Here is a 14,456-nt window from a genome sequence, read left to right on the forward strand (position 1 = left end):
AGAAGTGTCCGATATAACCTCGCTTGCATGCATCAATATATGATTTTACATATTTTTTAGTTAATTTATAATTTACTTTCATTAAGTAGATTTTTTCTTTTTTTCATTTATGTTCACTTTTTATTGTTTCTTTATTATAAATTCACTGTATTTCAATATATCATGTTTCTATACTATATATCATGTTTCTATTATTTTCAACAATAGGATAAGAATACACCACTAAGTGAACTAAATTTTGGTCTTAACTTCATACATGTTAGTCATACTAATTCTAAATGTTTTAGCTAGGAAAACAGATTTATCAAAAACATCATGAGAAAAATGCAAAACTAGTGGAGCATGGCATCGTGCCATAAGGCAAATTGCTGAAACTAGCCATACCAAAAATTATTTTTTTAAAAAAAGATTCAATTTTCTTTTAGAACTCTGAAAAAATAGATTCTTGAGATTTTTTAAAATTTTGAAGAAAAATTGACCTTTATAAAAAAAATTATTTTTTTTTCATACTTTGAAATATTTTGGTAATTTTGAACTTTTTTTTAGATTTTTACATTGGATCTCCGAAACAGCTAGGCCTGCCTTCCCAAAAATTTCATCAGTTCTTCATTTCGTCAAAACAAATAAAATGTTTTTTGAATCATTCAAATTGATTGATCCGTGTTCTCGAAATCGTCGACGAAAAATTGTATCCGCGCACACACGCACACACACAAACATACATTTTTTAAGGTATTCCAAAATGTTCAGAAACCTTTGAAACGTAAAGATATGCACAAAAATTTTTATTTTCGATTTTTTTGCGGTTAATATAACTTACCCTATGGGATGTTAAAAATATATGATAATGGTTTAGCTGATTACTTTTTGGCCGAGCCCTTTCTTTGTAACTAGTTGAACTGATTCTTTAAATTTTATGAATGAAATCAAAAGTAAAGAGTACTATTTGTAACATTTGTAACATCAATTTTATTTCATTGATTAAAAATATTTCTAATTATATTCAAGATATTAAAAATATTTTTAAATATTTTCGAGATATTATTTTAATTATTTCTATGAATAAATCTTGACTAGCTCGTGTATTTTAAGACAAGACAATAAAACAGACCGATATGTAACTGGCAGTGGTGGGTGTACTATACATAGCAGGGAATAGATTCACAGAATGCGCTCTGGATTTTCATACAAAGATTGTTAAACATCATCACAAAAACCAGAAAATATTCAGGTAGAATCCTTAAAAATAAGTCGTTTATTCAGTTTCGTATTAGACAAATTATGCAGCATACAGAAAATAGTATAATATAATATTTAATTTTGGAAGTTCTGTTATAACAAATATATATGAAGGATTTATCAGCATCACATACCTTGCTCATATACTTCTATACAACTTTACAAAAAATGAGGAAAATCAATGATTTTTTTGCAGTATTGTGTACATAGTGATAATTGAAAAATAGTTCAATTGTAAGAAATATAATGGAAAGTGATAATTTGAAAAAAATTAATAATTTGAAAGTAAATTACCCTAAAAAAAGTTAATAATTTGAACCACAACGTCTTGGGAATAGACAGAATGATGTCAATATACATAGTTTTAATTTGCAAATTCTAGTCAAATCAATATAATTTTGGGAAATATTGTAATTCTTTTACACAGATCTATATATTACAAACGACATTTTCTGCAATGAACGCATTTATTATGAAATAATATTTTCAATGTATATGGGGCATGGCATGCGATTTAAAGTTGGAAGCATTTCTACGATTCAGTGAATTTTGCATACTCCAACGTTTTTAATTTAAAAAATGGGTCAAAAATCTACACAACTAGTCATAAATAAAAATAACTTTCAGTAGATATTCAAATAAGTTCAACGAATATGATTCGCTTTGAAGCAACTCAAATAGAATTAAAAAGCTATAAGAGTTATTTTATACACGAATCTATATAAGACCATATAAAATTGTAGATAATGAGTATATAAAAAATATCGCTATTAACATTCTGCAAAAGGTATAAAATTCTAGAGTACCTACTTTATAAATTTATTTCAATAAAATTACATATTTTATTTGTTTATTTATATTATGTTTTAATGGATAGTCATAAGTCATATGATTTTCTATGCATATGTTGCATATTGATGTATTATTCTGATAATCAATAAATAATTTAATTTCTTGATAAATTGACTCTAATTTTAAGAGTACGTTCTTTTGGTTACATTTTTATAAACTGTATGCTTAATATTTTTTTCTGATTATGTGTTGCTACATTACTAATTGCTATCAATCTTATGTACTACAATATAATCTTTATTAATTATCAAGAAAAAAATGAAAAAAAATTAAAAATACATAACAATATCATACAACAATTGCAAAGTGAATCACTATATGTACCTTTGTGTTTCATTTGTAATGTGCAAAACACAAGCCCGAATTAGATATAAAATTGATTAATATAACAATAATTTAAAAACTAGCAATATTTTGTATGTTTACCAATCGCTAATGAGAGTATACGTCGATTTTTGCAAGAACTTTAAGAAAAATATATGCCATTCGATTTTATGTAAATTTAATTTTGAAATCATTACCACATTTTAAATCTTGCAGACTATACATATTTTTTGTAGACAGTTAAATTAATTGGTGTTACAACAATAAAAATTTAATACCCAAGAATTGAGTTACTTAAAAAATGTCTAAAACTTAGTGTAAAAACAACCTCAATACAATTTCATACAAAAAAATGTTAGAAGCAAAAGCTCTCTTTGCTATGAGCATCACTTTTAATATATCATGTATATTACTCTTGAATTAAATTAATGAGAATTAAATTTGTTATTGTTGCTTTTAGTACTTTAGTAGTAAAATTTTAAATTTTTACATATATTTTCATATAACAATTGTAAAATCTTAAAAAAATTGTTTACCAATTTCTTGGGCCCTTCACTCTTATGGAAAATACCTGCGTAGCGAAAGGTTAATATTTTATTGATTAAATTGTTGCTTTGTTTTAATCATAATTTAACATATTTTTTAAAGTTTTTCTATAAATTTAAAATTAGATCTTTGTATGAATATTGTGACAAGGAAAACCCTAGTTGAGGTGGGCGGGGGATGCATTTTGCACTGAAGGTTGTGAGGGTTGTGCAACTCTTTGGCGACAATGCTAATTGTCGTTGCAATAATCATCATCCCATTTCTTATAACTTCCTAACACTGTTAATAAGACATATCATATATGTATCGATAAGTTGCTTCTTTGAGAAAAGTCTCAATTTTAATAAAAATTGAATAAAAAAACTGCATAGCAATATTAAACATGAAATTTTTTACTAGAACAATTTATTACAGTTTGTTGTTTTGATTGAATTAAATTTTAAAAACAAATACTTTTATTCCAGAAATGTCTCAATTTTTGGAACCCTGTGCTTTTTTGGGGGTGCGATATTGGAATCATGATAGCGCCGAGCCGAGCGGGACTATATTGAGGCTATCTTACATGACCTTCTTTGCTTCGCTGAATGCTCTGTGATAAGAGTCCTATGGGGACAGATATCTCGGAGGCGTTTCTCTCCTCAAGGAATTTACTAAACACATAGATACACACACACAGAATACACATAGACACATACACAAACAGAAATTCGCATCCCAAGCAAACATTTGTAATAACTAATTTGTCTGGGGCTGGATTTTTGAATAGTTCTCTACCTCGTAACACAGTTTTTTTTATTAATTTATTGAAGAAATATTAGTAACTATTTTTATATTATAATTTAGAAATTATTTTTGTATCCCCATCATCATTTTTATTTCTTTTTATATAGATGTTTTTATTACATCCTGTTTTGTCCACTACTGTTACAGTCTTGATTAACAAAATAAATTGTAACACAAAGAAATGTAATTTATAGACCATTTTTGCCGCACAACAGACCAATGTTATCGCAAGGCTATGTTACGCTTCAACTTGCATATATTTTGCTATTGAATTATACTGAATACTCTCTAAATATGATGTATTTGCTATACTTTCAGGCGTTTTACATAAAACTGCAATGTCACTTGTATGTTATGAAGCTGGGTCAGAAAGGCCCTGTTATCAAAGATCTTTTTTTTTCATTTGTGCAGTTTCTAGGATAGGTCTACAGAGCTACCACATGGCTTCTGACAATATTTAAAGCGATTTAGTACATAACATATCCTTTCCATAACATTGGTCTGTTATACAGCAAAATTGGTCCATTAGCTTATTTTTTTCTTATTCAGAACTATTATCAGTGTTCTATAGATTGTTGTAATGCACTTTATGCTAACTGGCCCTTTTACAGAGCATAATAGTTGTCCTTTCTCTTTATGGTGACTTTTTAGAAACTTCTAATTGTGATGCGTTATATTGCCCAAAAAGACTATTTTTTCGGAATAATATCTGGATCTATATTTTCGAGTAAAAACGGATATTCTCACATGAAATTTGAAATCAAAACCTTGTAATTGCAGGGTTGAGGCTCTTACCAATGCACTACGAACGCCCGAGTTCAAATATTTAAATCAAGCAGAAATTTATATACATTGTGTACACTTTCTACTTTTTTTTCAACAACTGTGTGAACTGTTGCAAAAATTGAAAATGAAATATAATGATGTTAAAAATGATTTAGGTATGTTATTACTATTTGCAAAAAACATTTAAACATTATATAAATACTTTTACGAAAATTACAGAAATTGCAAATTAGTTGCAATAATGTTTAATATAAGCATAAAATAATAATTTGGGGAAAAAATGTAAATGCTGCTTTGTAGATATTTTCAAAATATCTTCAATATTTTCATATTGTGTAAAATTTGATCTAATCGTTTCATTCATAAGTAGAAGTATTTTCCATGCGTTTGGTATAAGTTTATAATTTGAGCTTTATGTGAATATTTATCGAGCCATTTCTTTCTATAATAACACATTTTATTTATCTTAGTTTCTGCAAAAAGTAGAAAATAAGTCTATCAAAATTAGTATCTGTAAAACGAACTACAGAACGAAAGAACTGAAACGAACTTCTATTAAACAGAAATAAATAAATTTATATTCATATAAATTTCATATTTTTTATATTTTTAATATTAATATATATATATATATATATATATAAGACATTATCAGATGGCATAAGAAGAAAATTATTAAACCACTAATATTATGATCTTTATTTAAATATTATAATTTTGTTATGATTTATTTGTATTTTCTACCCACATCTCGCTTTAAAAAAAAATTTTACTGAATTTTAAAATCGTTGTTTTAAGTTTTAAGTATGAACTCTCATTTGTATATTCATGACGTATTTTAATTAATATACATAAAGCATTTATATCTAATATAAATTATTTTGCATTAATAGTTCATTAAAACAAAGCTATAAATTCCAATAAATGATTCCATTATCAGAGTAATAAATAAATTAATTATAATGAACTGCATCTAGATAATTTATGCATTTATTATTTCACAATAAATTGTGATTGTTTGATACAAATGAGCTTATGATGAATATGACAAATACAAATACAAAATTAATTAATTCACGTTAATAGGATTCATTTAATAACGAGATTGTTGACATCCAATTTTGATACTATTAAATACTAGATTCTTTATGAAAAAGAATTGCATCTCATACAGATTTCAATTTGCTCAGAACTTTGAACAGCTTTGATATTAAACCGGGTATTAAAAGGATTTGCTTGGAAGAAAATTTCAATATTTACTTAAAATAGTTGGAAGCTGAACGCAGAGTACACGAAAAAACTATATCAAATTAAACTCAAACTTGCCAGAACAATTTTAATAATGCCTTCCTTGCCAGGTAACATTTACATATGAGAGATATAGAGTATAACAGAATTTCATAGTTATCCGCACTTTCGGAGCTTTCGAAAGCTTAAACATATACATATAGTATAATAACTTGCAAGGTAAGTTTGTTGGAGTTACTAGATGGCCTAGTGATATCACTATAATGAATATTTAACTTATAATTAATATAGAATTATTTAATAAGAAACACACTATCGTCCTGCTACTTCTTTTGTATATGTCTTCTATTATACGATACATATATGCAATTATTCTTGATTTTAAATAGGAGTGAATTAGTAGGCTCACTTCCTAGTTCTAGATAAAAATTTCGACCAATATCATTGTAGAATAATGCGTAATTAATTGCAAAAGTTTTTACAACTCCATTGAAACATGTTAAAATTAAACTAGCTTCTTGCAACTTACAAAAAAAATATGGTTCAGAAATGTTGTTTAAAAATTATTATTCATACTTTATAACATCTAACGATCAATTATGACTATATGTTACATTAAATGACATTCTTCTAAAATCATTTTACATTAAAAATCAATATACTGTCATATTTTGTCCCATATATTACCGGTACGTCCTATTACAATCTAAACTAACATGACGCTTGTGTTGGGTTGGTGCACAATTGCTGTACCGGTTTTATATGGGACAAACAATCTTTAAATTATTTTTGGTCATAAAATATAACTAATAAATATTCATATAATAATATTTATTCACGTAGTATTTATTTACACTTTTGAAATATTTAAGCATGGTTCTAGAAAACTGCAAAAGTTTACAGAAATTGAAACTAGTAGGGCGCATGGCATCGTGCCTTAAGGCAAATTGTTGGAACTTTCCGTGCCATTTTTTTTTAAAGATTAACATTTTTGAAAAAAATTTACTCTGAAAAAATTAGATTTTTGAGAAACTATAAATTTTTGACAAAAATTTACTTTTTTTGAAAAAAAAAAGTCCTTTTGAAGAAAAATTTATTTTGAAATATTTTGGAAATTCTGAACTTTTTTTCAAAGCAATCGTACTATTTTAACTCATAAAGACGAATAATCAAAGCGCGTAAGCGCCGCGCCGCAGTCTAACGAATAAACATTGGTACGGAACCCATAGGAATGTGACCAAAATTTATACTTATTGTTAAAATCTCTATAAAATATCTGATAATTTGATGTGCATATGTCTAATGATCATTTTTGACCGCCAGATGGCATTTTTTTTTCACTTTTTTTTACTAGATCTCCGAAACCGCTAAGCCTGCCTTCATGAAAATTTGATCAGTTCTTCACCTTGTTAATACAAGTAAAATTATTCAAATCGGACGCTCCGTTCTCTTAAAAACAGAGTTACCGTTTTTGGCATTTTTTGCCTCATATCTTCGGAACGGCTAGACCTGCCTTCGCCAAAATCTAATCAGCACGTCTGCTTATCGAATAGAATGAAAAAATGTTTTTTGAATTATTCAAGTCGCTTCATCCGTGTTCCCGAAATCGTCGACGAAAATTTGTATCCGAACACACATACACTCACACAAACACATACACACACACACACACACACGTAAATCCATTTTTTCTAAGGTATGCCAAAATATTCAGAAACGTAATGATATATAAAAATTTTCAGTTTCGATTTTTTTGCGATCACTATAACTTACCCTACGGGAAGTTAATTAAATTAAATAAAATAACTTGTGGAGCCTAACATTAGGTAAGGTGCCTATACAATATTGTATAAAAAGAAGTAATAATTTGACCATCTTATGTATTATATCTACTATTCAGAAGATTTATTTCTTTTTTATTATGCTTATTTTACTGTGTTATCATCGTTAGAGATTGAACAAATTTTGCGACAAATGTTTGGTAATTTGAAGACATTTTTAAGAGTATTTTTAAATTTCTATGTATCTGCTGATTTACCATTATTAGTATTATACTTATTTACCCTGCTACATCATAATAAGCTATTCTAAATTATACAGCACCAAAATTTAGAACGTACAATCGTAATTTATCTCCAAAGTAATGTCTTACTTATTGTAATTTTTTTACCAGACCATTCTTTCTCGTGATAAATTATTTTCTAACCTACTATCTCTTCGACTTAACATAATTAGTGGAGCTTAACATTTCGGTTTTTTGCTCTCGTGCAGAAGTACGTGACTCATTGCCTCCGCGGTTTCATAATAATATAATTAATGGGATGTAATTACTATCGTGCCGGTATCGTCTCACCGCAGCATTTGAAAACTCGATTCAAACTTCGCCGTTTACGTTGAGAGTACCCGGTAGGACCCCTTCAGATGCTCAAAACCCCTCGAGCAGGGTGCTTTAGGGGTAGTTCATGATGGTTTAGTAACAAAACTGAGATAGCAAACAAGTTTAGTGAAATTTGTTTAGCAGTTCATAGGGCACCTTATAACAAGTGAGAGTACTTGATAAAATTTGGTTTGCTTCAAAATTTGGGAGTTTTGTGATACTAATTGATGAAGTTTAGTTAAAAATGTTTGAATATCAGCATAGTACAAGTCCTCGTTGTAAATAAGTTAAACGAAATTTGTTTTACAGTTCAGAGATCAGACTATAACAATGGGCTCTTCTTGACAAGTTGTTGAATAGAAAATCTCCTCCAATATAGGGTGATTGTTTTATAAATGAGAATTATCGCTGATTGCTTTTGGGAAAAGATTTTCTTTAATTCAACTTTTTTTTTAATTTCCAAAAAAATTTTGTATATCGAAAATATTTGGAATTTTATTTCTAATTTTAGTTAAATTTCTAAAGCTCACTTATATAATTCAGATAAATAATTTTAACTTTGCAATTCATTTTATATAATTCTTACAAATATTAGACCATGTCTTTTATTGTAAATTTGATTAATTGAGTTTTATTAACTTCCCGTAGGGTAAGTTATTGTAATCGTCCAAAAATCGAAATTGAAAGTTTTTGCATTTCTCGACGTTTTGAAGGTTTCTGAACATTTTGGCACACCTCACAAATAATGGATGTATGTGTGTGTGTATGTATGTATGGATACAATTTTTCGTTCACGTTTTCGGGCGCACGGATCAATCGATTTGAATGGTTCAAAAAACATTCGATTCCTATTGATAGGGAGATGTGCTGATTAGTTTTTGGCAAAGGCAGATCCAGCAGTTACGGAGATAAAGAGCAAAGAGTGCAAAAAATAGAAATCGAGTTTTTGAGAGAACGGAGCATCCGATTTGAATGCTCTACAAAACATTCAATTAGTTATGATTGGGAGAAGTGGTTTTTAGTTTTTGGCAAAGGCAGGCCCAGCAATTTCGAAGATACAAGGCTAAATGTGCAAAAAATGGCAGTTTTTCTCAAAACTAAACGCCCGATTTATATGCTTCAGAGAACTTTCTGCTTGTTTTAACAAATTTTTGTTTTAAATTTTTTTTTCAATATTTTTTTCAAAAAAAATTTTTTTTTCTATATCGAAAATAATTCAGATTTTATTTTTAATTCTGACTAAAGTTCTAATATACTTTAAAGTTTAAGCAAATGATTTCAACTTTGCAATGCAGTTTATATAATTCTTATAAATATTAGACAATGTTACAATATTTATAATAATCTATTTGAAAACATTCAATATTCCTCAAATATTTCATTACGATACGGGAAGTTCCAGCAATTTGCCTTAAGGCACGATGCCATACACCCCACTAGCTAATCTACTTGTTTGTAAGCAGATATAAACGTCGTCATCCAATCCATAAGCTCCTATATTTTGTCTATAAAATAAAAATAATGAAAGCTACAGCATTTATAATAAGCTATTTGGAAACATTTAATATTCCTCGAATATTTCATTATGGTACGGAAAGTTCCAGCAATTTGCCTTAAGGTATGATGTCATACACCACTAGTAAATCTATTTGTTTTCTCAATAAACAATAATATGAGTCCAAATAATAATATTATTTCTAAGTGTTTTTTTTTTCATTTCTTTAAATTGTGTCTTTTTATTCATATAATCTGCAATTATTAATATTATCAAAAAAAGTGAAATAAAGCTTACCCAGTTGTTAGTAAGACCAATTTGTGAATGGTGACGTAATAACACTTTCTTCTTCATATGATAAGTTTCATAATTCGTAATATGAAACATAATTCATCATTTAAATTTTGAAATTTTAAGTTATTTTTATTACCTCTGTATTACCAAAATCAAACCTTAAAAATTATACAGTATACTATAACAAAATTATACCTACATTATTTATTTAATACCTACATTAATACTGTAACAAAGACAGCTTTGGGCACTAGTATTTCAAAGATTTTTCGAAAGTTTTACTAAAATTTAAAACATCTTTCTAACGAGTTTTTTTCAGCTTTGAAATTTTTATTGCATTATGTGTGATATGATACAATATATATATATATATATATATATATATATATATATATATAATTATGTGCTTCTATAATTCTATATATAACAAAAAGAAAAACTGTTTGTTTTCCGAAAAAAATTATATCTTCATTTACTTGTCAAGTAATAATAATTAAGAAACTAAAGGAAAATTATGAAGTGAAGTAAAAAATAAAAATATAAATAAGTTTAATGATGTGCGATTTTAAGTGATTCTAGAAAAGCATGAATTTAAACAGAAACGAAAAATTTATAAATTTATTGTGATAAAATAACAAATCATTTATATGGTAAATACTGTATTACATGGCAATTGTTGGTAACAGGCTGTCAGGATCGTATGGCGTTATATTATAATTTTGCATGTCTATGTTCCTTCACTAAGGTATTAATATTTTAAATAATTCATTATTACATATGTAAATATATGCAATGATAATAAAACATTAGAACATAATCAATTATCCGTCCTTAAAGTCAACAGCCTAGCTCAACATCTCATCCTCGAGAAATATCTGGGTTAGATGTAGGTTACTCTCTGTTCTCTGGGACGAATAAAGTTATTTCGGTACGATGATCTGCGTTTATAAACGTTACATTTCTTCATTGGCACCCAATGTTTTTGTCTGATATATATGAACAAGCAACAAATTTAGAAATCCATTCGATACAAATCATTATAATCTATGTTGCCATTCGAATAATGGAATAACAAAAGTCCAATCAAGCGTTTAATCAAATGCCTGCATTGTTATTAAAACAATAATTAAATTAATATGTGATTAGATTAGTAGTTGTAAACATAGCTCTGGTAGAATAATGTATAATATTAAGAATTTTTATAATAACTAAAGGAGTAAATAAGATTAAATAGTTTAATTTATTTATGTACTGCGTATTAAGTTTTTTTTTATTTTTCAAAATTCAATTACAATTAGTTCTTAAAATACGAAAAAAAAATAATAATTATGATTGACAATATGTAATGTTATGACCAAAATGAAGTTTACCCATTGGTATCCTTTTTGTGTTGATTAAAATATGTTTGTAATCAAGGTGACTTTAAGAAGATTAACTAATATTCTAAATACATAATAAAAATAGTAGATTGCAAATAAAGTAACAATAAAAAAAGAAAAGAACATAAAACAAAGTTTGAGTGTTGATACTAAGTTGACTTTGATATTTTAAGATAGTTTGTGAACAAGGAAAAAGTCTTGAAAAAGCGAATCCAATTGCAATATAATTAGGAATATCAGCCTCTTTTATAATTTAAAGTTTATGATTAAATTGCTCAAAATGAGCACGGTAAACCTTATTATCGCATAAAAATTAATTAAATCAAGAACTCATATTGTTAAAGGTATCTTGTGTTTTTTTAATAAGTACTTCTTCATAGACTTAAAAATCAATGATTTTTATGTATTTTATAAGTTGTTGCATTTATTTTCCTTAACCATGTGTTTGTATAAGGCAACCCAATGGGTAAAAGATGTCATGCTGATGAAATTCTTATTAGATTCTATTTTACAATCAAAAAAGATTGAAACCAGTCAAAAAAGTATGCACTGCACAAAAAAGTGAGCTCCAGAAAATGTTTACAAATGTCGCAGAATCTCCCAAAAAAAACATAAATTGTTACCAAACTCTAAAAATATTTAGAAACCCCTAAAATAGTATATAAATGCATGCAGATGTTTCATGAAAAATCTTTAATTTTATCTAATAAAGTATGTGAATGGACAAAATTTTTAAAAATTCCAAAATATAACTTTGTTTTCATTTTCAATTATATTTGAATCTATAATCTAAGTGAAAATCTGATATCATACTATGTTAGATATCAAGGTGGCCGAAATGGTTATCAATCCTGGAACCTGCTCTTAATAATATAGATATTCTAGCCTATAGCCAAGTATATTAGTTACTATTTTTTTTGTCTTTGACACTACTTTTGTAGAAAAGGTGTTAATTCTCTAAAGAAATTGTGCAAACCAATTAATAAAAACATAATATCAAGCTTCATGCCATCAAGATATTAAATGGTTCAAACATTTTACATTATATTTGTAATTTGGTTTTATATGTAAAAAATTGGAATAATTTAATTTATTATTGTATAATTTTGTAAATATAATAAAAATCAAAATCCCAAAAATCTTTCAAATTTTTGGCAATGTGCTAAAAAATTAGCATAACATAACAATTGCATTTTTGTTCTAAAGCTAATGAAGGGCTTGTGTTTTGTAAAAATTTTCAAGTAAATAATGAATAATGAGATAAACTTTAATGAACTATTAATTCTAATTATATAATTATTTACAATGTTACATTATTTGTTTGATTTGCATCATTACATTTCTTAGAAAAACAACAAGAAATATTGTTTATTATCAACAGCCAAATTACTTATTATTTATTAACACTTTCCATTCGTTAATTCTAGAATTAATATGTATTTTGCCACCGGAGCGGCGGCATCCGAGTGGAAAGGGTTAACAGTCTTTCCATGTATTTCGTCAGATTATTTAATTTTCAAAATTAAAAAATAATAATGAAGTAATATTTATTTAGAAATAACAATCATGTATATAGTATTCCAGATAATAATAGATTTTTTTCAATATTTGAACCTATTCCATATGGAACACCTGCAAATTTTTGGTAGTACTTAAAATATATATATATATATATATATATATCAAAATATGTATATTATCAATTAATAACAATTATTAAAATCTACCTATTAAACTAGCTGCCACCGTTATCCAAACGAAGATCAAACCCCTTTCCCAGGCCATGGTGAACACTGGATTTTAAATCAAACTTTATAGGAACTTCACTAAATTTTAGTCACTAATAACACTTCACTAATTTGTCAATTACTTAAAAAGCTCATATAAATTATTTATCTATTGCACTTTGTCCGAAATTGTAATTTTATCGAAAAGCACGTGTTAATTTGATCTTCATTAAATGATAGGCCGAGAGGACGTCCCACGCGCACGAAATTCAGAGGGCGACTGACTCAGTTTCGGCTTGCCGGCAGACGGTTAATAGACGGCGCAGGACTATGTAATTGCGAGATGCAATTGTGATAGAAAATTCTGATATAATAAAAATTCGATTAAACTTTTATCGAAGATACATAATTTAGAAAACCTTATCTTTTTAATACCTCACGACAAAATAATAAGATATTACGCACAATAAAATTAAATATGACAGGCATACTTTAGAAAATTAGATCTTTAGATATTATAAATTACTCACTCCGCATTTAATATATTGCTGCGGGCTATATTTTTGGGTTTGTTTTTTATAATAAATGTTTAATCTTATTGGCTCATTTTTGCAACAACAATTTGCAATTAAGACGTTATATGATAAATAGTAGTAACAAATAAACAAATTAATTTTACTTCGTTTGGAAGAGTTGTCAGTCTATACAGTATGATAATATAATATATTATTTATATATTATATATTATTATAGTTATTAATATAGTTAATAGACGGCGCAGGACTATGTAATTGCGAGATGCAATTGTGATAGAAGATTCTGATATATAACAATTCGATTAAACTTTTATCGAAGATACATAATTGCGCCAAAAAGATGTAGTTCATAATTTTGTTATCCACTTCCAAATTATATGAAATGCATATTTATTAATGGTCTGTATGTCCGTCTTATATCGATCATAGACAAGACAATTCATGAATTGAGATTTAATTTGCCAATTATCATTTTATGAGACTGGGTTATAATCGATTTGATAGTGACAAACAGTCCGTTTAGTACATAAGACCTATCCTCCAAAATGTACAAACGTCGAAATACTAACTTTGATTAGACTTTACATATGTGTTATCAAAACGTATGTCACAACAGAAAATTGCACAACTGATAAAAAATTTATTTCACATTTATGCATTTTGAAGGCCAGATTTTAGAATCAGATTTAGTGTGAAATTTTGACAGTTTGCGATTATAGTGTTGTAATATAATATTTTATTAACAGTATAATATAACTGTTTGTTTTGGTTATATAAATCTCAATTTATTAATTAGTCTTATATTGATGAAAATACAGAGTTTTGTGATAAGATTATTAAAAGTTAATTAACAATTTTAATATAAATAGA

The 14,456-nt window shown here is 27.1% G+C and overlaps 1 protein-coding gene across 2 annotated transcripts in view; it reads right to left on the reverse strand.

Annotated features, from left to right (window-relative positions):
* Positions 1 to 13,317, reverse strand: part of LOC113363403 — a 197,838-nt gene extending 184,521 nt beyond the window's left edge. For both annotated transcript variants that reach the window (XM_026605902.1, XM_026605903.1), the window contains exon 1: positions 13,051 to 13,317. In XM_026605902.1, coding sequence (XP_026461687.1) covers positions 13,051 to 13,108 — 58 coding nt within the window. In that variant the 5' untranslated portion in view covers positions 13,109 to 13,317. The remainder of the gene's footprint in view (positions 1 to 13,050) is intronic.
* Between the last annotated feature and the right edge of the window lie 1,139 nt (positions 13,318 to 14,456).

The sequence above is a fragment of the Ctenocephalides felis genome, unplaced genomic scaffold, assembly GCF_003426905.1.
Source record: "Ctenocephalides felis isolate EL2017-DRISC unplaced genomic scaffold, ASM342690v1 CF-g0.4_SCAFFOLD_00845, whole genome shotgun sequence".
NCBI lineage: Eukaryota > Metazoa > Arthropoda > Insecta > Siphonaptera > Pulicidae > Ctenocephalides > Ctenocephalides felis.